At 37.9% G+C, this 25616-nt stretch overlaps 1 protein-coding gene across 5 annotated transcripts; it reads left to right on the top strand.

The window, feature by feature from the left end:
- The first annotated feature begins 1427 nt into the window (after positions 1 to 1427).
- On the top strand, positions 1428 to 25249 carry LOC123692140 (histone acetyltransferase p300-like). Of its 5 annotated transcripts, XM_045636819.1 has the most exons (24): positions 1428 to 1978; positions 4494 to 4705; positions 5113 to 5320; positions 5757 to 5923; positions 6831 to 7139; positions 7542 to 7757; positions 8549 to 8687; positions 11117 to 11263; positions 11577 to 11815; positions 12145 to 12263; positions 12606 to 13089; positions 13471 to 14292; positions 14624 to 14781; positions 19321 to 19431; positions 19722 to 20040; positions 20233 to 20376; positions 20490 to 20963; positions 21138 to 21371; positions 21888 to 22682; positions 22929 to 23147; positions 23584 to 23763; positions 24223 to 24399; positions 24544 to 24563; positions 24630 to 25249. In XM_045636819.1, the coding sequence occupies exons 1-24, from the start codon at positions 1894 to 1896 to the stop codon at positions 24952 to 24954; spliced, it is 6303 nt and encodes a 2100-aa protein (XP_045492775.1). In that variant the 5' UTR covers positions 1428 to 1893; the 3' UTR covers positions 24955 to 25249. The 5 variants fall into 5 exon arrangements, with proteins under 5 accessions (XP_045492775.1, XP_045492774.1, XP_045492772.1 ...); XM_045636818.1 differs by having other exon boundaries at positions 19351 to 19431; positions 24544 to 25249; XM_045636816.1 differs by having other exon boundaries at positions 21147 to 21371; positions 24544 to 25249.
- Positions 25250 to 25616: the final 367 nt, after the last annotated feature.

The following is a 25616-nucleotide window of genomic DNA, read 5'->3' as shown; positions in this document are numbered from 1 at the left end:
TGACGTCACAGACATAATGAAATAAAAGAGTGTACATAATTTATTAGAAAACCTTTTTATTAATATTAAAAATATAGTATTATATAATAATCCTCCAAAGGATAGCCCCAGTCAGCACATATATTTATATACCTATTTAATAAATTCTTCTTCAGTTTCTTTGGATAAAACAGTTTGACCCTCTTGACTTTTCATATTTCTTGTGCAGTGTCTGTATAAAACAGATCTGTGTATATTATATTTCTCGCGGAATATTCAACAATTACTCGCAGAATATTCATTAACAGCCTGTTGTATTAAGTTGAAGTCATATTTTATATATATTTCTTACCCCGAGGGTCTGGTTTGTAGTTGCGTGGCATATTGCTCGCAACTATACCTGCGTACACAAAATTTATTATTAAATATAAAAAAATCAACTTTTTAAAAATGTAGGTAGGTAATAAAGTTAAAACTCAACAACCTGCATAAAGTGCCAACCCTATCAAAAGCGTTTCTAAAAACCCCTTTCGCGTTTCTATTAAACTCTTTCTCGTTCCTATTTACCCCTTTCCCGTTTCTATTCACCTCATATGGCGTTTCTATTCACCCCTCAGTCGTCTCTATTCACCTCTTAATCGAGAAATATTTATGGGTGCAATTATTTTACTAATTTACCAATAAAAATCAAACTAATTAGTAAAACTTACCTTTTCAATTTATTCTGGATAGACTTCACCGTTGAATAAAGTTATTTCACAATCAAAAACACAATTTAAATAATAATTAGAGAGAAGTTAATAAGAGCACAAAAGACATACATACAACCGTTGCACTTTGAACTCACTTTTTTGACATAAATTGCTAACTTCATACTATTCAAATGTTGTCATTCCAACAAAAAAATGTTGCCATTGTAAAAACTAAAAACACTATTGCGATTTTTGAAGTAGTTTTCAAATAACAGGCTTTTATACTTTTTCCCAAGAATATTTCTATTCACCCCGTGAATTCTATTCACCCCGTTTTACGGTATCTATTACCTAGTCTTTGTTGTCCGTGAAAGCATAGACTAGAGACACGTTGTATTGATGGCGACCCCTCCCGAAGTTGGAGGGAGTTTTAAATCACTTCGAAGTTTTAATATTTTCCACAAAATGCTCACAAAAATACCCTATTTTATGAATATCAAATTAAATTTTTAACACTTTGGAATAAAACTACAATGTAAAGTAAAATTTACACGCTCTTAGAAATAGTTTTAAACCTTTAAAATATCCTCGGCTGGCGTCGCCATTGTTCGTTTCGAAACGCGTTGACGTCAGAACAATCGGACCGATCCTGCGTCAAGACTGCACTTCCGTTAGTCACGTGGTGCAATTCAACCAATCAGCGCGCTTTGTCTCTTTATAGGCCGACATTTTCTGACAAGCGTAGAAAAAGTTTTCATCAACAGCCGCCATTTTGCGCTGGAGAGACTGAGAAGTATTTCGGAATTTGTCGTGTAAATTTTCTGTTTTTTCTTAATCATTTTATCATAAACTTGTCCATTCCCTATATTTTCAAGTGTTAAGTGAAATAGTGTAATAGGATCGCTAAAATAAGTTCAATAAAGTAGCAAAAATCTGGTGATATTGTTTTCATTTATTGTGCTAGTTCCGTCGGAAGATGGTGAGAGGGTCTGTGTAGCTCTTCGATTCGGAGCTTTGTAATGGCGAATACTTGAGTGAGAAATTTTAATATGTGCCTTCAATGGTTCGAAGGACATCGAACGATCGGGATGTGGGTGAATTATATTGTGATGAATGACAAATCGCTCTAAAATGTTGTTTTTTAAAGATATTAGATATAAAAGTGTTATTTGAATCGGCGGGCCGAAATATTCACGACGGCTTACGTTTAGTAAACAGAGCCATGGCCGATCATCATGTGGATGAGCCGCCAAATAAGCGGGCAAAAATGATCCGGGACCCGTTTCAGGGTCCATCGGACACCGCGGGTAAGTACTTTTTCATATTTTAAAAGTTTTGTGATGTTTGAGCACTCTACTGTCATTACTTTATTACTGTGAATTTTGACATTTTGTCGTCGTTCTTGTTAGCGCCTTGCAAGTTTTGCGTCGTATTTATTATTTCTTGAGTAAATGAATGAGAAAAAACGTGTTTTTATGCTATAATTTTGAATAATTTATTATTTTAAATTTTAATATGGTCTGTGAAACACTACTTTTACACAATACCAACTTGATAATATATTACATCTAACTGAACAACTTTTACTATATTCCTGATTACGAGAAACATTTCTCCCAATCTTAAAAGTGAAAGTTTACGGGATATTAATTTAACATAATTGTATTTATAAAAAAATAAAATTTAACAAATTAGGCCACTCTGATCATATGTGTTACACTGAACAAAGCCATACAATCGTAAATTTCGGGCTTTTTCAAATATAAATCATTAATCAATTATTTTTCACATAAGTCTTTTGAATTTCAAATTACATATATGGTCCAAGTTTATAAATTACCTATTTACAAAATCTATTTAAATTGTATAATGTGATATTTAAGGCCACTTTTAAAACTAGGTATGTATTTGAAAATTATTTGTGTAGAAAAATTATATTTTTAACAAAATATATAAAATGATTTATTTATGTATGTGTACAACATGACACATAACCTCTAATTTCTGTCAAACTAACATTAAATAAATAAACACAATTCAGTTTTAAAATTAATTACATGAAATAAGGCTTAGTCCAATGAAGACAGATGATACTTTTTATTTTTCTAAACATTTTTATGATGTTAGTATTTGAAAACTTTATTAATATTTTCAGTCAATATAATATGCATACAACATAAAGACATTTAAACTAAGAGTTATTGACTCAGTTTTTTTTTTGGTATTTCTTTAGAAATTTGCGGCACGAATTAAAGGGGGGGAGGGGAGGGAAAGGGAGGGGGGAGGTAAGGGGAGACCCCCTGTGAAGTGGGGGGGTGCGGAAACCCCCCCTTCTATTTTTTTTTATTTTTTTTCGAGTTTATATTTATAGTAGCTTACCGCCCGCGACTTCGCCCGCTTTGTCTAAAACCTAATAAATTATATACTAAAATCTTCCTCTTGAATCACTCTATCTATTAAAAAAAACTGCATCAAAATCCGTTGCGTAGTTTTAAAGATTAAAAGCATACAAAGGGACATAGGGAAATAGGGACAGAAAAAGCGACTTTGTTTTATACTAGGTAGTGAAATGTAGTTAGAAATATATTGAAGATTATGGGCTTTCTTGACTGCTCCGGCGCTGCAGAACGTGGCGCTTGCCCCTATGTACCTCGTTGCAGGCAGGAGTCTTCACTCGCCTTCGTAGCTTCGGCTTTTTGGTCGCCTTTGGCGACCAGCCTCAGCCACTCCGGCTCACTTGACTCTGCCTGCTCCTCAGCACACGCGGGCGCCACGCTCCTCCGCGCCTCCGACTTTTTTAATACACTCTAGTGTATGACAGACAAGTACCACGTGGAATCGGGGTGGACAGATTCGGTTCTGTTACTAACAATTTGTGTTATTGCACACAAATTACATACAATAAAAAAAACATTTTTTTAATAATTATACATGTTTGATACAATTTACAAGGGCAATGAATGGACCAATTTTATTTTTTTCCAATCAGCGTCTCCACATATGATATTCTTTACTAATATCATCGAAGTTTGGGTGGTTATAGTTATCTTTTTAAAAAATTTCTTTACAACACACCACTGGGACTCAATTCTTTGAGTATGAGTTCCATCAGGGGCAACAAATGGGTTGTCTGGGTCTGAGTGATTAACTTTTTTATGAACATACCAATGTTGCCCCAATCATATACCTACTACTCGCCAATAATCCTTATGAATTGTTGTCCCTCAGCAACATGCTTTTGAATGAACTATAAAGGAACTATGGTTTTGAATGTACATTTTGACATTAATTTTTATCTCTTTCAAACACAATTCTTGTAGTTTTGTCAATGTAACTCAAACAATTTTGAACATAACCTCAAAGATTAAAATTAAGATTTCTCTGTAATTACACGTTTCCGCACGAAAAGCCGCTAATGTATGTTTCAGGGCATTATTATCGATCGGAAAAAATTAAAATCACGCCGAAATTCGTGCCGCAAATTTCTAAAGTCAACCCTTTTTTTTTAATGAAATATGTAAAAAACATGTAGTTATCTATATTCAGAAGGAATATAATGTTTTTTGAAATTTAGTAAGGGTAGTTGTTATTTATGTAAGTAATTTTATAATTTATAATCATAACATTGATAATTTAAAAAATTATATTAAAAGTAATCACACAGAATATCAATCAATCAAATATGACAATTATTGCTGGTAGGTAGATTTTTCAAATATTTTTGTGATGCATCATGCCAATATACAAAATATACTTTTCATGGGGAAACATTGTAACAATAACTCTTGTTCAAAAATAATAAATAAACATTTGTTCTAACAGATGGGTTTTCGAACCTGGACATGTTCGACCTTGAAAAGGACCTCCCTGACGAGTTGATGGGGGGTTCTTGGGGTGAACAGCCCGGTGTCACAGGCCCTAAGCCTCCAGCCCAAGGTCCAGGGCCTGGGGGGCAAATGGGTCAGCAGCAGCTGAATGGGGATGATCCTACTGCTGCAATGCAACGGCAAATTAATAATCATCTTATACAACAAGTGAGTATCTGGGAGTGATGTAATTATTCACAATATTTAATACATGTTGCTTATTTTAATAACAAACTGTTGGTAAAATAGTGATTTAATCAAAGATAATTAATAATATTAAGTTATTATAGATGATAAAATATGTGTTACATGAGTACTAATTCAAAACAAACATGATCTAATAATAATATTTTAATTATTTGTATTCGTTGTAAAAAAAAATCATTCTTATGTTGCTAAAAATTATGCAGATATAATTATTTCCATGTAATATAATTTTATTAGGTGACAATAACTAAGTTCTTGATTTATTTCTATTTTGTAATGTAATATCTTAAAAGTGTTATCATAAAAAAATTATAAATACAGTAACCAGATGAACAACCTATACTAATTGAGTATTTTTTCGTGTGCGGGTCTTTTCACAGGGCAACAAGAGTGGCTTAGTTGGCCACAACAACCCGTTAACACTGGGTAGCTTAGGTAGTAAAAGTCCCAATCTTCAATCGCCGCCTAACGTCTCTGTATCTAAGGATCTCATGGGAGGGATGCATCAGCAACTTATACCAAATACAAGTCATCCCAATCAAATGCATTCCACTATGCCTATGAGTTCTATTCAAGGTATGTTTCTTTTAAATTAAGCTTTAAATTGTTTTAAAACTACTAATATTTAATATTAAATGTAGCCTACAATTGTTTAATCTAATAGAAAAGTATACTCTTGCTGGAGATTTGTGTGCAAAGATATTAATTGTTTTTATGCATTCAAAAAATATTAAGTTTATGCATAAGAGCAATACTTAAAATCTAAATACTTATTTAAAAAAAGAATATCTTTAAATCTATCTTCTCATTGCTAAATTAAAATTGATCAAGTTGAACTTGAATATAATTTATTACTTGGTTAGATTTATTTATATAAAAATTAATGGTAGCATGTTAGGTATTAGAGTTACAATGAAAACAAATACTTACTTCAATATTTTACTATTATATTATAGAAATCAATTTCTCTATGAACATAATACATATATTTATGGGTCATTTTTATCTGCAGCTGGTATGAATGTAGCGAATGTGGGTGGCAACATGGTGGTGACGAACAGCAACATGTCCGGTGCTGGCATGTTGGGCGGTGGGATGATGAACAATGTGAACAAGCAGCTGCCGACACTCATGGGCAATAATCACCATCCGAATGCGCAGCACCATCCTCATGCACAGGTTAGTTTGAATTTCTAAAGTATTGATTTTTGCCCTTGAAGATTGTATAATTTTCTAAATGTGGAATTAACTCATAAAGATTTAATAAAAACTTGTAGAATATATTGTGAGCCTTTTATAAATAATATACTTGTATTTTTTGAATTAAATTAAAACATTTAAATTACTTCATCAGAAAGATTTAGAATTTTCCCAAGTTTATAACAGAAATTTTGTATACTTACAACATTTAATATTTTACGCCTCTACCTGGGGCAAAGGGCGTCAACAGTACTCTGCCATGCATGTCGATTTTGGGCAGCTCGTTTTATCTTTGTCCAGCTCGTTTTATCTTTGTCCAGCATCTTGCAATTGACTTGGCCTCTGATGTTGTATAGGATTTATTAAATTTTAATTAGGACTTTATTTAGGAGATAAAGATAATATGAGAATCTTAAATTTACTTTAAACATACATACAAAAAACTAGTGACACATCCATAAAATATTAGCTATACTGTATTTAATTTTGTCTGTAGATTTTTTGGTTGGTTGTAAATTTACGTAATTCATACTTATATGCGCTAAACATTTCAAGGATTTCCTTAGAATAATTTTCTGTGATTGTAAAAATTACTAAAGCAATTTGTAAGTGCACTAATTGACATGCCAAAAAATAGCAATTGTTTGTGCATATAATAATAGTATACAATGGTAAAAATGCCTTATTTTTTTTTGCCTGTATATATTTGTATTCAGGTAGCTTTTTTTATTACATGTTATATTATGTTCTTGTTATATCCCTTCAATTATATTTTGCAGCACTTAAATTCCATCTATGTCTTGTTTAAGCCAACCAATAATTTTTTATCAACCACACCAAGTATTATCTTCCTGCATAGGCTATATTTTTATATTTTATCATATAGGCAATACAGAACGGGCCGTTGGGCGGGCGGGTCGTCGGCGGCGTGGGCGTCGGCGTGGGCGTGGGCATGCAGGCGCCCATGCGCTCGGGGCTCGGGCAGGGCGTCGTGCACGGCATGTCGCACGCGCGCGCCGGCGGCGGCCACCCGCTCGTGCCGTACCACCCGCCGTACGGGCAGCCGGCGGCCGGCGGCGTGCAGCGCGCGGCCGGCGTGCGCTTCGGCGCGCCGCCCGAGGCGGGGGGCGGCGCCGCGCAGGCCGTGCCGCCCGCGCCCTCCCCGCAGACGCCGGGCGCGCCCGCCGGCGGACAGGTGAGAGATCACATGCATGCAGGCACTTGTACCGCAACTAGCTACATCTGTTTGTTTAAGTTTCCTTTAAATGGTCAAAATGTTGAGAATCAGCTTGTCAATTTGATCTTTGTAATTAGCTATATAGCCAGTTACAATAACTACAGAGCTTGAAGATAAAAATATATAATTTGTTACTATACTTTTAGAATTTAGATTATTATATGTACAAAAAAAAACTTATAAGCTCAATTACATATACAGAAAATATTGTATTTAAATGAATTTAGGTGAAGTACGTGCCCATAAAATATTTAAATTTTTTAAAAAGTGACATAATTACTCCATACAAACGCTTGTAAAAGCATTTCTTGGACAAACGACCCCCATTTGTTCACCATAATGAGCGTGCACTCGTGTCAGTCACAGCCGCAGGCGGCGGCGGCGCCGGCCGCGCCGAGCACGGGCTCGATCGCGGACCCGGAGAAGCGCAAGCTGATCCAGCAGCAGCTCGTGTTGCTGCTGCACGCGCACAAGTGCCAGCGCCGCGAGTCGCAGGCCAACGGCGAGACGTGGACGTGCACGCTACCGCACTGCAAGACCATGAAGGGCGTGCTCAACCATATGATGTCGTGTCAGGTTTGTGAATATGTGTAGTATATTTGTTGCTTGTCATGTATCTTACAGTGCAATACAGTGAATACATGTGCTCTATTGCTTGAATCTTAAAAAATCATTTGAATATCTGACTTAAAATTCATTGATGCAAATTAGTTAAATCATTTTTATGTATTCAAGATAACGTCTAGAAGCAAATCTGAAAGCTGATCTTGCTTAAAATTTGTTGTGATATTATCAAGGAAAATATTATTTTCATGGACAATTTCATAAATAATTGCAGTGTATCTTTTATCTGTATTTTTTTTAATCGTATCAATAGCTTCTTGCCATCACACATTAACATTGGTGATCGAGTATACTTGCCTGCACTTTCTATGTAAATAAAATAAAATCATCTAAATATCATTACTGAATAATTTATAACTCATGTATGACAGATATGAAAATTCATGCAAAATTATAAAACTGATTAATTTATACTAACAAAAAAAAAAAAACGTAGGTTTATAAAAAGTCCAGTGTTAATCCAAATTAGATGAATTATTTTTATTAAAAGAAACATAGCTTTATTAGAACATAAAAAATGCTAACATTATTTTATGTTAATTTATGCAATCTGAACACTCATCAATATCTCATTCAGAATGTTGTTTATTACCACAGTTTTTTTTGCTACATAAAATCATTAATATTGGTGTAAAAATGAACACTTTAGTTTTTGTTTGTTTATTCTACTTTTACATGATGAATTTCAATAATTTAATTGAACCTGATTTTTTATTTGAGAATAACAATATTATTATTTTTAGGCGGGAAAAAACTGTGCAGTACCTCACTGTTCATCATCAAGACAAATCATCAATCACTGGAAACATTGCAATAAGAATGACTGTCCTGTCTGTCTACCACTCAAACAGGCAGATAGGACTAGATCTAATACTATGAATGGTAAGTGTATCTTCTAAATTATCTATTTATGGGTGATTATACAAAAATGGGGTAACTTTTAAGGATATTTTGTTTACTATATTTTTTAAATCAGATTATTACAAATTAGGGTGTATATGATAGCTAATCTAATGAATATATTGTTCCAAATCGGGCCAGCCACTTTTTTAAGTAGATTGTGAGATATTTTAAATTTTCTGGATTTGGCCTCCAGGGTACTGACAAGGCTAACATAGTACTGATAAAAAACACAATTTTGTAATATTCTTAAAGAAATTCAATGAAAATTACTACAAATCTCTCAGTTTTAATAATGGCACATGTCTTTTAAGTATTAAAATCACTTAGTTACATTTAAAAATGATAATTGACAATATATTGTGATACTGGGAAAAAACAATGTCTCAATTTTCAAAACAGCCTTCTGACATTTAACGCAACTGAATATTCTTACTGTCTTACTTAACTTACTACTTTGACTTAGTTTTACTTAATATTTCAAGTAATTCACAAACAATAGAAACAAAAAAAACGGCCAAGTGCGAGTTGGACTCCTAACAAACCTATTTTTATTATGTTTCTTACTTAAAATTTACACTTTTAGCAATTTTTCCTTTACCTGTGTTATAAGACGTTGCTTTTTACCATATTTTAAGACTGTATACACGGCAAGCATCTTGTGTATTTTTTTATTCCCTTGCGAATATTTAATTTTGCGGAAATTTGCAGTATTAACGGATGTAGGTATCTTTTAATTGCGTTGCGTTATAAGTTTCATTTTTTTACAGCCCCAAGGGTTCTTAATGTTGAGTATTCAATATAAATTTCAAATTGATACCTCCACGCACTTGAAAAAAACGTCTTAACAGACAAACGGACAACAAAGTGATCCTATAAGGGTTCTGTTTTTTCCTTTTGAGGTTCGAATCCCTAAAAATCTAACATTATTTATGTTAAAAGTACTAATTTTCATAAAATTAAAAACCAGACTTGAATGAAAGTCTCATCTGAGTTTTCATAAGAGCCTTTTGACATTTTTATAATGTTATTATATTAATTAACTTTTATGTTATTTTGAGGTAATTTTACTTCACAATATTATACGTATACGTATTTATCTAATAAATATTATAACAAGCTATGCCCTGAAAGCATCAAAATCAATAATTAAAATAAAATAAGATCTTTTAAATAAAATTATTAGTACTTTGTTTCAATAGCTCTTTTCTTTGCTACTCTTTTTTAAATGTTTCTTCCCTAGTCAAATTCAGTTTATTTAGCGTGGCGCATGATGTTTTAAACTGAAATATCAAATAAAAATGCTTATATCAATAGCAATCAAGATAAAAGTTCTCAAAAACGATAGAATCATCAGTACTATGGGGTCACGTCAGTCCACTGGCGCGATATCTGACATAGGACTGATGCCAACGGATTGATAAAAAGGGACTTAATATGATATTATAATCACAAATTATGTTTTTTTGCCTTATTTCTAATATTAACAAACTATATTTTTACAAATCATAGTTAACCATGTATGAATGAAAATAAAAATCAGATTAACAATAAAATAATGACTCACCATAGGACTGAAACGTTGACTGGCGCAGCACGAATTTAGAGGACAAACACAACCCTAGCGCTGGTACAGTTATTACGGCCATCAAAATATGGGATGCACAAGTAACTTCATTACCAACATTAATATTTAGACAGGGATTTGACCTCGACTTGGTGATATTTAGCGAGAATTTCAAATTTAAAAAACACACAACGGACTGACCAATAAAAACGATGACAAAGTTTATTTTTATTTTTTAAATAAAATGTTAAACATTTCGTTATGAAAGTTATACTATATAATACTATGTATATCAAAGATTGTCCTGAATTAGTAAGTTTTGTCTAATCAATGATAATGTTTATAAAATAGTCACTTGATTGTTGGTTTTCGGAGTTGTGACATGCCAAAGTACTGATTATTTAAGTATTAATTTTGTTTTTTTATCAATTTGTATTTTAAATAAAGAAGTGAAAGTGAGTGACCAAATAAAGGACGCTTTATTGTTTTAAAATAGATTGTTATTTGATTAAAATATAATAAGACTTTGTATAAATTGGCTGGTGACATTGAGTTACCCCATTTTTGTATAATGACCCTTATACACCATGCTGCAACCAATTTTCCACTAAAAACATTATGTTGTCATTTACTATCTGAGTGGGAGGGTTTGGAATGTTTTGTGTCTGCCTCTCTGCTGTAATTATCGATATTCACTGCTGCTGCATTTAAAAACATCTTTAAATAATGTCACATTTAACATGTATGCACAAAACTTTAAAAAGTATACATCTTTGGCCTAAAAAGTTAACTTGAACACAACACTTTAAAAACGCAGTTTTACTATATTGTTGTGTGGTCACAGCGGCCGCCGTGTCTCACGCTACAACGGGCGTCGGCGTGGGCGTGGGCGTCAGCGGCGTGGGCGGCGCGGGCGCCAGCGTCGGCGGCGTCAGCGTGAACGTGAACGCGCAACCGCCTAACACGCTGCCGCCCGTCAACCCATTACAAGGTAATGTCCTTATTTCACTTGGGTATGATTTAAAAACTGAACTTTAATCATTTACAAGGTTCTTGTAAAGTAAAAATTTATACATTTGTTTTTCTTTTACTATTCAATGAAGTTTTACTCTTATACTATTTTAAAGTTTAGTAAATGCTAAACTAATTTTGTATATTTTTAATATAATTAACAAAACCGATAGTAAAATTTAAAAAAAAATGGAATAATTAATTATTTTTTTTATTAAAAAAATTGGATGGATTATTTTTTTTAATATTCTACATTCTATTGAAATACTAACTTGATGACTTGTTACAAACAGGCGGCGCGAACGTAGCGACGAACGCGTCGAACGCGAACGCGGGCGGCGTGGGCGTGGGCGTCGGCGCGGGCGTGGGCGTGGGCCCGCCGGAGCTGAAGCGCGCGTACGAGGCTCTCGGGCTGGGCATCTGCCCCACGTCGGGGATGGGCTACGCGCGCGCGCCGCTCGCCCGCCTCGCCGCGCCGCACCAGCCCGTGCAGCAGCTGTTCCACCAGCAGCAGGACGTGCAGCAGCAGCAGGTGAGTGGCGACACTTGGATTGTGTTGCTCTGCACATTGTCTTGAAAATTACATTTTTTCAATAAAACTTTACTCAAAACTTTACACTTGGTTTACTTGTAGCAGAATGTGTGTTTCATAAATAAACAATTTTTTTTCTTGATTGTTTAAGTACAAGAAAGATTATATGGATATTTTCTTGTACATTATCGAATGTTGAGAAATTTTAAAAGAATAGAATCAATCAGTTCGAACCCCGCCTCGTGATCGAATCTTTTTTTATTCTTTAAAAATCTCTCATGTGAATGCTATGAATCAAAATATAAATTTATCTTATGTTATTTGTATAGCTCGGCGCCGGGGGGTTGCAGCTAGGCGGCGGGCCGGTGACGGCCAACCCCGTGTCGGGCACCAAGGAGTGGCACCAGTCTATAACACCTGATCTCAGAAACCACCTCGTGCATAAACTGTAAGTGAAGCAAATATTACCTACTCATACATTATATTCATTCAGGAAAAACATTTATAATATACATCGAAAATTCAGACGAAAGTTAAATAATCGTATCGTGCAAACGTACAGAGCGTCATCATCATTATTTCTATGTATTTCATATTTTTATTTTCAAACAAATATAGCAATTAATAAATTAATTAATTAGTTCACGTTAATACGTTGTGTTCGTACGTGCCGCGTACGTCGGTTTTTTTTTAAATCATGTATCAAGCATAGTACTATAATGTTATTTACATTTTAACTTTTCTTATAGATAATGCACCATAAAACTAAAAAATATATTATTTTTAACAGGGTTCAAGCCATTTTCCCGACACCCGATCCCACGGCAATGCAAGACAAACGTATGCACAATTTAGTTGCATACGCGAGAAAAGTAGAAGGCGACATGTATGAAATGGCTAGTACGCGCTCGGAATACTATCATTTACTAGCCGAAAAGATATACAAGATACAGAAGGAGTTGGAGGAAAAACGACAGAAGAGAAAAGAGCAGCAGTTGCAAGCGCAGCAGGCGCAACAACAACAGAACCAATTGCAGCAGCAGCAGACTGGGGTTCTGCCCGGCGGGGGTGTGATGGGCGGTGTAAGGCCCACGGCGCCGGTCGTGGGTGTGGGCGTGGGCATTGGCGTGGGCGTCGGTAGGCCCAGCCTGCCCGCGCAAGCCGGCTTGCCCGCCATGCGAATACCTTCACCCGGCATGAACCTGCCTATGTCAGCAAATCGAATGACGTATCAGCCTAACCTCGTTGGTCCGCCTGGCCCTAGTCCTAATCAGGTAAATTATTATATTCACTTTTGTCTGTGTATTTGTGTGTGTTGAATAAAGTGTTGAAAAATATTGAAATTAATAACTGTATAATAATTGAATTTAACAATAACAACTGAATTATTTGTATGTTCATTGTTCAGTGTTTTAGTTAGACTTGTTTAATTATCTTAACCATTAAAATTTGTTTTGAGTTTAGTAAATAACTGTAAATAAGGAATTCTAGTAATATGTAGTATGTACACATTAATGTTTGCTTGTATAACTATTGTAAACTATTAATTGGATTAATAGATATAGTCTTTTTATAAATTTAACTTATTAATATATTCATTAATATAATGATAAAATGTATTTGAGAAGTGTCTGATTGCGCGTGTGTATTACCAGATGCCGCAAACGCCGAACGGCGGCACGGTGGGCGTGGGCAGCGTGAGCAACGTGAGCAACCCGGGCATGTCCCCGTTCGGGCAGCCCATCCCGTCGCCCGCGCAGTACTCGCTGCAGAGCAACGGGCCCGCGCTCGCGTCGCCGTCGCACCAGCCCGACAAGCGGCTCGCGAGCCCGTTCATGAGCGGCGCGTTCCGCGAGCTGCCGTCGCCCGCGCCCACCACGCCGCACGCCAGCCCCGCGCCCGCGCCCAGCACGCCGCGCCCCGCGCCCGCGCCGCCCGCCCCGCCCGCGCCGCCCAGCCCCGACGTGAAGCGCGAGCCCGTGGAGCCCAAGGACGAGCAGGACGAGGACAGCTGCGGGCCCGGCGGCAAGGGCGCGCGCCCCGACCCCGACAAGGACGCGGAGCGCGCCGACGCGTTCGTCAAGCAGGAGATCAAACAGGAGATCAAGCAGGAGGTGAAGGAGGAGCCCGCGGAGGCGCCGCCGCCGGAGCCCGCGCCGCCCGACCGCGGGCCCAAGAAGCCGTTCGTGTTCAAGGCGGAGGAGCTGCGCCAGGCGCTGCTGCCCACGCTGGACAAGCTGTTCCGCCTGGAGCCCGAGTCGCTGCCCTTCCGCCAGCCCGTCGACGCGACGGCGCTCGGCATCCCGGACTATTTCGATATAGTGACGAAACCCATAGACTTATCTACGATTAAGATGAAGTTAGACCGTGGTGAATATAAGGACCCTTGGGAGTATGTGGACGATGTGTGGTTAATGTTCGATAATGCGTGGCTTTACAATAGGAAAAATTCGCGAGTGTATAGATATTGTACTAAGGTGAGTGTTTATCGTTGCTTTTGTATAGCACTTTGCTACTATATAAAAAAAGTATTGTTTAAATATCTACTTATTTTATATTTTCAATTTTATAACTTCAAGTTCTAACATTGCAAAAAATATGTCTTATTGGATAAGAGAACTATATGTGTCCAATAATTAAGATGAAATGAAAAGTAAAAAAAAGTGTTAAATAATTCAAGCATCAATTAACTTGCATTGCTTATAAGTTAAAAGTATTCTTAAATATTCTTGCGAATTCTAAATAATATTCCTTTTCTTCTATCAGAGGAGTCAATTAATCATTTTCTAAATCCCCATTCCCCCACAGTTATCCGAAGTGTTTGAGGTGGAGATAGACCCAGTAATGCAGTCGCTGGGCTACTGCTGCGGCCGCAAGTACACGTTCAACCCGCAGGTGCTCTGCTGCTACGGGAAGCAGCTGTGCACCATACCGCGGGATGCGAAGTACTTCAGCTATCAGAACAGGTGTGTATGCGTCTAGTATTGGCTAGTTTTGTGCCCAGTTTCTGTAATGTTTTAGGTGTTATGTATTGAAAATGTGTCGGAAAGTTTCTTTTTGAGGTTTTACAAATAGTATGTCGAAAGGTTTTTAGAATTCAGAAAACAATATTCTTAAAAAATGTAAAATGTTCTACTTGTGTTCAGAATATCTATAAAAGTAAGTCTTAAATTATAGAAACTGGACATGACACTGTGAAAGATAATAAGAGATATTCAGTACATAAACACTTAATAATGGATCTTGGAACTAATATTTTATTTTATTCAATTGTGTGTGTACATTATCAGCATTGCAGGCCTTATTCTGAATCTATTTTTATCTATTTCAATCAATTATTAAGTGTACACATAAAATTTAAAAATTTTATATGTCTAGAATATAAGACTCATTCATTCATTTGTACTTGAGAAATCAATCAATCTAAAACAAAAAATATTTAAAGAAATGCTATTTCATATGGAACATGTCTATCAATTTTTTCATGTGTTGTTCATGTTCTGTGGTTAAAAAAAATTGTATAGTGTTATTTATCATCAGAATTTTCAATTCACTACTACTTGCTACTTCACTACTACCTTTATAGTGTGAATTTTTAAGGATAGAAATAAAAAAAAATTAACCTACACTTGATTATTATTGAATTATAGTTTTCTCTATAGAAGTACATATTTGTAACTTAATAACTAATAAACTACTAGCGCTACAATTATCATACTTAGCTTGCCACATAATGATTAAGACATAGGCGCCGCACAGTGGTTCCAAATTCAAGTTTCATGGACACAGGATTCAATGTCGGTCTATCACGCTGATTTTTTTTTTCAAGACAGATAATTGAACACCTATCAACTTTTTCTAATGGTAAAAATCCCCTAGGCGTATAGTTTTCGAGAAAAAAAATTGTTGAGTTTTTTTTGTATGGAGAAAAATCTTTATTATTTTTTTTCTCGCGTTGCTTTAAATTGCGAATGCTTAGATTCATATATTAAGTAAGTCCGGATGATATAGTATCCAGAAAAAAATAAAATATCTGCATCGACTGATGCAACCCCGCGCAGGAATGATCGATAAAAATTTCAATTTTCCTATGCTCTTTTCTCTTGTATTACCTGCGTTTTGTTGCTCAATACTTGCTTATTCGTACTCCCTACATGACATTAATGAATATTGAGAACATTTCAGCCCACTAAATACGGTAAGTAATTTTTTTATATCTTAAAAATTTTCAAAAACAGGCAATTATAAAATAAGTCACAGTACAACGTAACCCGTGCCTAGAAAGCAATTAGGTAACGACAACCTATCTGGAATGCGGTGTCAGTCCCAGTTAGTTCCGAGTATATAAACAACCTCGTTAGTGCCCAATCGTTAACGAGGTCCAAGTACATAAACAACCTCGTTAGTGCCCAATCGTTAACGAGGTCCAAGTACATAAACAAGTTCGTTAGCTTTAACGAGGTTGTTTATATACTCAGTCGCATTTAATCCTGCATGCCCTTACTACCTGAGTACTCTTAATTGATATAAATAAGACGCACATTAAACTGAGCTCCATTATATTTCCGACATTTACGTATACTATACAATGGCTGGCTTGAGTACTAATTTGGATATGTTCATGATTATGAGGAAATTTGGTGATTTGAAGAATTTCAACCATTTGTTTGAAGTTATCATCTCAAAAATCCCATATGAACTGTCTGAAGAAGATCGCAGTACACTCAAAGATTTTTCTCGTAGAGTTATACACATTATAACGAAGAAATGGTCTGAGTCAAGCCGATCTCTGAAGATGTTTCTGAGTCGGGAAAACAATAAAAGGTGGTTGGAATCTGACATCCAGTGGCCTACTTGTGATTCGGTGGACTTGAATGTTTTGTTTGGAGATTGTGCGGATGTAGAGGAAGAAACTCCGACCAACTTTTCTTCTTCTATAGTTGAATCAGTTCCATCAACGTCCACTGCTGAAGCAAGTACATCCACTGAAAAGATATCTAGAGTTCCATTCCAAGATTTGAGCAATAAACAAAAAAAAAAGACGATCCGACTCTACTATGAGTGAAAAAAATGAAGAGGAACTTTTTTATTGCTTTACTGAAAAGTTAAAAGCTAACGGCAAAGCAGCTTTTGCGAAAATTTTAGAGCATTTGGAAAAATACCCTGATACTATACCAAGTGTATCAGAATTTTTGTTTATTAAAAAGAAGCAAGACATTCCTGAAGACAAATCCTTGGCTGTTTTAACATCTCTTAATCTTTCCAAGTGGCAGTATTTGACTTTAAGGGGACTTCTGAAAGAAGAAAACTCAGCAAATCTTCCATCTTATCAAAAAATCATGAAATCTAAGCTCAGATTCCAACCACCTTTTATTGTTTTCCCGACTCAGAAACATCTTCAGAGATCGGCTTGACTCAGACCATTTCTTCGTTATAATGTGTATAACTCTACGAGAAAAATCTTTGAGTGTACTGCGATCTTCTTCAGACAGTTCATATGGGATTTTTGAGATGATAACTTCAAACAAATTGTTGAAATTCTTCAAATCACCAAATTTCCTCATAATCATGAACATATCCAAATTAGTACTCAAGCCAGCCATTGTATAGTATACGTAAATGTCGGAAATATAATGGAGCTCAGTTTAATGTGCGTCTTATTTATATCAATTAAGAGTACTCAGGTAGTAAGGGCATGCAGGATTAAATGCGACTGAGTATATAAACAACCTCGTTAAAGCTAACGAGCTTGTTTATGTACTTGGACCTCGTTAACGATTGGGCACTAACGAGGTTGTTTATGTACTTGGACCTCGTTAACGATTGGGCACTAACGAGGTTGTTTATATACTCGGAACTAACTGGGACTGACACCGCATTCCAGATAGGTTGTCGTTACCTAATTGCTTTCTAGGCACGGGTTACGTTGTACTGTGACTTATTTTATAATTGCCTGTTTTTGAAAATTTTTAAGATATAAAAAAATTACTTACCGTATTTAGTGGGCTGAAATGTTCTCAATATTCATTAATGTCATGTAGGGAGTACGAATAAGCAAGTATTGAGCAACAAAACGCAGGTAATACAAGAGAAAAGAGCATAGGAAAATTGAAATTTTTATCGATCATTCCTGCGCGGGGTTGCAAGTCGATACAGATATTTTATTTTTTTCTGGATACTATATCATCCGGACTTACTTAATATATGAATCTAAGCATTCGCAATTTAAAGCAACGCGAGAAAAAAAATAATAAAGATTTTTCTCCATACAAAAAAAACTCAACAATTTTTTTTCTCGAAAACTATACGCCTAGGGGATTTTTACCATTAGAAAAAGTTGATAGGTGTTCAATTATCTGTCTTGAAAAAAAAAATCAGCGTGATAGACCGACATTGAATCCTGTGTCTATGAAACTTGAATTTGGATCCACTGTGCGCCGATATCCAACGCTGTCTAAAGACAATGCGACATTACGCCGTAACCCGAGACGGGGTAAATCGAGCGCACGGTCTAGTCAAGTGCAATGAAGCCTAATTTAATGGGAAAATTTAACATGCACTATAATGATGAACATGATACGTGATTCAATAGTTACCTTTGTTCTTGATAATGTAAAAGTGAATGACCGCGTTGTCGGATATTTTTTTTTATTATTATAGATAGGGAAACTATTCGTTTTCTATATAATGTTGAAAACAATGTGCATTTATTGATTGTTTATATTTATTGTAAAGTTTAATTAATAATAGCCCCAGAACATGAACTAACACTTTATTTTATGACTTCTTTTGTAATGGCTTAAGTCAGAGTTTATTAATTATCATAAGTTCATAACAGCTAAGTGGGCATTTTTGTGCATTCATGAAGCTTGTATGATATCCTGTTTGAAATGTTTATGTGTACTAAACTAAAATATTGTCTATATACTTGAGGGAAAAGTGTATTCTTCATAAAGTAATTGCCATTTAATTTTTAACAATATTTAAAACTTTATTAAATCTGTGTTTCTTACCCTGCATAATATTATATTGTAATGAAGAATGCATAATGAGTGTTGTCTGAACTCTTGTCCTGTATATCTATGTTTCAAGGCTTTCTGTTGCTTTCATGGCAATATCTACAAATACAGTATAATTGTCTTACTATAAAAATACACTTATACTGGACATCAATAGCTCATACAATCTACCATTTCTTATTGTCACTATGTCCTCTTACTTTGGCTTGTACATAACAATGGACCTGTAGCAATAACTGTGTACTATTTATTATTTACTAAGGTCTGCATTCGAAGCTTTGTACGGAGTTCAAAGTTGACGTGTGTACATTTTAACTGTGTGTGTTGGTTCGGGGTGTATCACTGCAGGTCCCGAGCCAAAGCGCCACGGAACTAATCCCCTTTATGTTCTTATCGCTTACTAATTTGTTTTGGCCCGTCCACGCCCCGCACGCTCCTGTCACGCTTCACATCTCACCTCACGGCTCACTGGGATTGCGCAAACAGTCTTAAAGCATATGGGGTTGTGTCCGATAGATACACCTTCTGCCAGAAATGCTTCAACGACATCCAGGGCGACACCGTCACGCTCGGCGACGACCCGCTGCAGCCGCAGACGTGAGTAGATACCGACATCTTTTATTGTTATTAATATAATGTGTAAATTGTTATACAATTTATTGAGAAATTGATTCATCAAATTTTTCTTTCGTAAGATTGAATATTAAATAATATTCTTAATAATGTTGCGTTTAGCACTATTTATGTTGTTCTTACCAACGAAAATAGTCATCATTTTTGCTATGTAAATATTGAATAAATTTTCTTAAGTACATTTAAAAAACTAGAAATTTACTTCTTACCTTGAATGACTCTTGACAGAATAATAAAACAAAATTACTTTTCAGCGCAATCAAAAAAGATCAGTTCAAAGAAATGAAGAATGACCATCTGGAACAAGAGCCCTTCGTAGTGTGTACAGATTGCGGGAGGAAGCAGCATCAGATATGCGTGCTGCACCACGACTCGATTTGGCCTCAAGGCTTCTGCTGTGATAATTGTTTGAAGAAGAAGGGGGCCAAACGGAAAGATAACAAGTTCAGCGCTAAGAAACTGCCGACGTCGAAACTCGGCATATTTATTGAGACTAGAGTGAATAATTATCTTAAGAAAAAAGAGGCTGGTGCTGGCGAAGTGCATATCAGGGTGGTCGCGTCGTCGGATAAGGTATGGATTTATAGCTAATGTAAAACAACAATTTATGAACCATATATGGCTTGAACCAATTTGCATTAATTCAAGCTCAATATTCAATTTGTTCTATTCCATGACAATTCTACAATTATATTCCATTACATTTCTTTTTTAATAATCATTAAGAAAAATGCGATAATTTATGTGTTATTTCTCCCATTTTAGCTTGTAGAAGTGAAGCCAGGCATGAGATCGCGATTTGTAGAATCTGGGGAGTTAGCGTCAGAATTCTCCTATAGAGCGAAAGCGTTATTTGCATTTGAAGAAGTAGACGGTAGTGATGTATGTTTTTTCGGGATGCACGTGCAGGTAAATATTACATTCTTTTGATCATGAGAACTTAACAACTCTCAACTACAGTAAAATACTTTATTGTCTATTTAATTAACATTTTTACAAATATGATATAAATCTTATTACAGGAATACGGGAGCGAAAGTCCGTCGCCGAATACGAGGCGTGTATATATAGCATATCTAGATTCTGTACATTTCTTCCAACCGAAGCAGTACCGTACTGCCGTGTATCACGAAATACTATTAGGTTATTTGGACTACGCCAAACAATTAGGCTACACTATGGCCCACATCTGGGCCTGTCCGCCTTCAGAAGGCGACGATTATATCTTTCACTGCCATCCGCCCGACCAAAAAATACCGAAACCGAAGCGATTGCAGGAGTGGTATAAGAAAATGTTAGATAAAGGAATTATAGAAAGGATAATATTAGATTATAAAGATATTCTGAAGCAAGCCATGGAGGACAATATCTCGTCGGCGGCGGAGTTGCCGTACTTTGAGGGGGACTTTTGGCCGAATGTTTTAGAAGAGTCTATCAAGGAGTTGGACCAGGAGGAGGAGGAGAAGAGGAAGCAGGCTGAAGCCGCCGAGGCAGTGGTCAGTATCCATCATTATAGGTAGTTACTTACGCAACCATACTACAAAAAAAAATCATTATGTATTACTGTTTCATTTTGTTTTTCACATATTTATCTTGCATTTAGAAATCATTAGGTTACCAATGCGTAACTGGGTACTGGAACATTTTGCCGAAATCTAACATTATTTTAGGTATTTCAGTCGTCAGAAGAGAGCGAACAAGGGCCGGACGGCAAGAAGAAAGGGCAGAAGAAAGCGAAGAAGTCGAACAAATCGAAAGCGGCGCAGCGGAAGAACAGCAAGAAGCAGAGCGACCAGCAGCAGGGCAGCGATCTCAGCGCGAAGATATTTGCGACCATGGAGAAGCATAAGGAGGTGTTCTTTGTGATACGGTTGCACTCTGCGCAGTCTGCCGCTAGTTTAGCTGTGAGTATTCGTTATGTTACGTTAAGATAACAAGATACACATACATTTTCCAATGTCATGCAGTTTTATGTATTTTACATATGCCAAGTTTTTTTCTTATCATTTAGCATTTTGATAGGTAGCATTCTACACCAAATAGCTTTTAATAAATCTGTCAGTCTGATCCATCGAAAAGGTCCCTTTTTTCCACCACAATATCTTAGAGTTTTTCAATTTTGATTATTGGCGTGATAAGCTTCGTGAGATAATTATTTTATAGTGTATAAAACAAGGCCCTTGGAAAAGTGCTTCGCAATTTAATATAAACCCATTATTTTTTAAGGAATAAATAATAATTTTAATTTTAATAGCCAAATAGCCTATTATTGTAGTGTCCAAGAATAATATGCAATGCATACAACTTTTTGTGGTTAGTAAAAACAAAAACGACAATACTATATTTTCTTGAATTAATATATAATTCCAATATAAATGAAGTGTAGTAAGAATTTACTGAACAAATGTTTTTCTTTACAGCCTATTCAAGACCCCGACCCATTAATAAACTGTGATCTGATGGACGGTCGCGACGCCTTCCTCACTATGGCGCGCGACCGACACTACGAATTCTCCTCAACGAGACGAGCTTTCTTCTCAACGCTATGCATGTTGTACGAACTACACAACCAAGGCCAAGACAAGTTCGTGTACACGTGCAACAGCTGCAAGTCGCACGTGGAGACCCGCTACCACTGCACCGTGTGCGACGACTTCGACCTGTGCGTGCCCTGCTACGACAAGGAGGGCCACCCGCACAAGATGGAGAAGCTCGGCTTAGATCTCGACGTGGGCTCGTCGCCGGGCGACATGAAGCAGGCCAACCCGCAGGAGGCGCGCAAGCTGTCCATCCAGCGGTGCATCCAGTCGCTGGTGCACGCGTGCCAGTGCCGCGACGCGAACTGCCGCCTGCCGTCCTGCCAGAAGATGAAGCGCGTCGTCACGCACACCAAGATCTGCAAGCGGAAGACGAAGGGCGACTGCCCGATCTGCAAGCAGCTCATCGCGCTGTGCTGCTACCACGCGAAGCACTGCCAGGAGAGCAAGTGCTCGGTGCCGTTCTGCAGCAGCATCAAGCAGAAGTTGAAGCAGCAGCAAGTGCAGCAGCGTGTGCAGCAACAACAACTACTGCGCCGGCGCATGGCAGCTATGAACACGCGGGGCGGCGCCGCGGGGCCCAGCTCGCCGCCGCCCGCGCCGCCGCTGGCCTCGCCGCCGCCCGCCAAGCCCGCCGCGCACGCGCTGCCGCACAACGTGCAGAAGGCGCTGCAGCAGGTGACTTCATATTCCTATACTTATATAATTCCGAATACGATTTATTTACAGTCAATATTCAGATAGATATTTAAAACTATTTTGTAATTCTTTTATGAATTAACTTTTTTGCGATAAAAATAATGTATAGTTCTCGAGTTCAAATATGAAATAAAGCTAAAAAAAATTCAAGGCTAAAGTGATAAAGTTTATAGAACGTGTGAATGTGATAGTCGTGCTGTAGAAAATGTTTTAGTGTACAATAAGTGCAAACCGCAACAGGTGCAAGAGGAGGCGGCTCGGCAGCAGGCGCCGTCGTACGGCAAGCAGGGCGCGATGGGCCCGCCGGGCGGCGCGCGGGCCGACTGGGCGGCGCGCTACCGCGGGCCGCCGCCGCTGCACCACGCGCCGCACCACGCGCGCCTGCCGCACGCGCCGCACCACGCGCCGCACGTGCAGCACCCGCCGCACCCGCACCCGCCGCAGGTACGTGTGCTCGCAAGTGTTGTAACCGTACTGGGACAAGAGACGCGCGCGCCGTGAATGTCCGCATATAGAGCACTTTCCGCGCAACAAACTTCAAATATTTGAGTGATACCAAACTGCCTGACACGTCAAGGGAGCTTAATTGCGTACCTACTATGTTCAACATGCAGGTCAGTCGTGTACGAGCAGCAGCAGCGGGACTACACACTTTTTCCATGCAATGATATTGTAAAAAAGTTAATATAGATTATTAGCGCTTCAGAAGTGGCAAGTTGAAATGTGGCTAATTAGCCAGTTACTCGCATACGATAGTTGGATCATGGTAATGTCTGATACTGAGATGATTTTTGAATATATTGATTTTAGAATATATAGATTTTCCTTTTCGATCATAATACCATTATGTACGCTATACTCACTTATAACACGATGACAGCAACAGCGAGCGGGCGCGCCCGCAGCGGCGTCGCAGCCGCAGCACATGCAGCAGAAGGCGCTGCAGCAGCTCATGGCCACGCTGCGCTCGCCGACCAGCCCCAACCAGCAGCACGAGATACTGCAGATACTCAAGTCCAACCCGCCGCTCATGGCCGCCTTCATCAAGCAGCGCGCGCAGGTAAACAGATTGATACAAATTACTATTTTAAATAGCTAAAAGGAAATAAACAATTTCATATATGTAATTACATTTACAAAATTTCAATAACAAAAAAAATATATAATTAGTTAATGAAATAAAAACTTCAATCATTTACAAGAACCAGATACACAATCAAAAATAAATAAATTTGATTTTAACTCATCCTAATTAAAGGTTGAATTTAACTTACGCTCTTACAATTTATTGACTTTAGTATGTTCTTGGTTTGGTTGGTTTGGTCTGTTTGTACACCCTTAAATCTAAAGTATTGCTAATATACGTTGTAACACATGTGAGGACAGTTTATTTTTTTTATTTATCTAAATGTATTTTCATATGAATGTAAAAACATGAATTTCAGTACCTACTTATTACTTTTTAAGTTTCGATTTGTTTTTAAATTTATTATTAAAAAGTAACGTTTTTATTGCACAGAACGCCCAGAACCAACAACAGGCGAGCGGAGGCGTGAGCTCCGTGAGCTCAGTGGGCGGCGTGGGCGGGCACGTGGCGCTGGGCGGCGTGCAGCAGCCGCAGCAGTTGCAGCACATGATGCAGCCGCAGCAGCAGCGGCTGCAGCAGATGCACCAGATGATCCCACAACAAGGACAAGTGAGTATTAGCCGCAATTTATATTCGTGCTTTGAATAATGTTACAGTCAATTTAAAACTTTGTATAATATGTTTATCATTTCTGTATGAAATTATTATTACATCTACTTCGTTCAAGTGATTAACAAAAAATTGTATCGTCAGGTCGGCGGAGTGTCGAACGTCGGCGGCGTGGGAGGCGTCGGCGGCGTGGGCGGCGTGTCGTCCGTGGGGCTGGGCGGCATGGCGGGCGGCGGCAACGCGTGGTTCAAGCCTGCGGGGCCCGCGGGCGGCGCGGTGGGCGGCGTGGGCGGCATGGGCGGCGTGGGCGCGGTGGGCGGCGTGATGGGCATGCGCGGCGCGTACGCGGGCGCGGCGCCGCGGCTGGCGGCGCGCTACTTCCCGGGCGCGGTGCAGCGCTCGCCGCCCGCCACGCCGTCGCCGCGCCCGCCCACGCCGTCCGAGCTGCTGCTGCTGCGCCAGTCGCCCGCGCCGCCCGCCCCGCACCCGCCCGACGACCAGCTGCCGCCCATGACGCCGCAGGACCAGCTCACCAAGTTCGTGGAGCAGTTGTAGTGTACATAGCGCCGCGGTCGGCGGGGCTGTACCATATAGCCTAGCGCCCCGCCAACCCGCCCCCTACCCCCTACCCCCTACCCCCTACCCCCCTTATTTATTGATATCGTCGCGAAGGACGTGTTAGTATTACGATGAACGAATCGAGCGCTCAATGTACAAAATGTAAATATGAAACGAGTACATCCTGTCCGCTTTTACGTAATTGTAAGTTGTTCGTACTGTAGGTACATTATGATACTTATTCTGTTTATTGTAATTAAATCATTTTATAATATAATTATGTGATATTATACATGGTTGTTTTAGTTTTTACCCCTTTCTACTCCGATGAAAAGTGATCATAACAGCTATCAAATTATAGAAGATATTATATTCTATCATTTTTAAAAGAATAGCTATGAGAGCTATAGCAAAATAATATGGAAATCTACATTTGCTACATCAACTTACTTTCCATGAAGCCTTAATTGATTGAATCTGTTTGAATTCTTTACGTTAATTACTACTTGCATTTTCAATTACAAAAATCACACTAAACAAAATTATTGCACTAATTGCTGAGAGACTCAAAAAAGTAATACTTGTACTTAGTACTTCAATTATCATTTCACCAATCGCATAGAGAGAACAGAAATGCGGCGATTTCTGGTCGTTGTATT

The sequence above is a fragment of the Colias croceus genome, chromosome 5 (genome assembly GCF_905220415.1).
Source record: "Colias croceus chromosome 5, ilColCroc2.1".
In the NCBI taxonomy this organism is placed as follows: domain Eukaryota; kingdom Metazoa; phylum Arthropoda; class Insecta; order Lepidoptera; family Pieridae; genus Colias; species Colias croceus.
The sequence above is the reverse complement of the archived record's forward strand: the minus strand, read 5'-3'. Positions and strand labels throughout refer to the sequence as shown.

Bases quoted from the DNA above. Each gene is read 5' to 3' on its own strand.
- LOC123692140 (XM_045636815.1), top strand. From the start codon at position 1,894: ATGGCCGATCATCATGTGGATGAGCCGCCAAATAAGCGGGCAAAAATG. The intron at 11,816-12,144 runs GTGAGTGGCGAC...TTATTTGTATAG, and splicing joins AGGACGTGCAGCAGCAGCAG to CTCGGCGCCGGGGGGTTGCA. The intron at 20,964-21,137 runs GTCAGTATCCAT...ACATTATTTTAG, and splicing joins CTGAAGCCGCCGAGGCAGTG to GTATTTCAGTCGTCAGAAGA.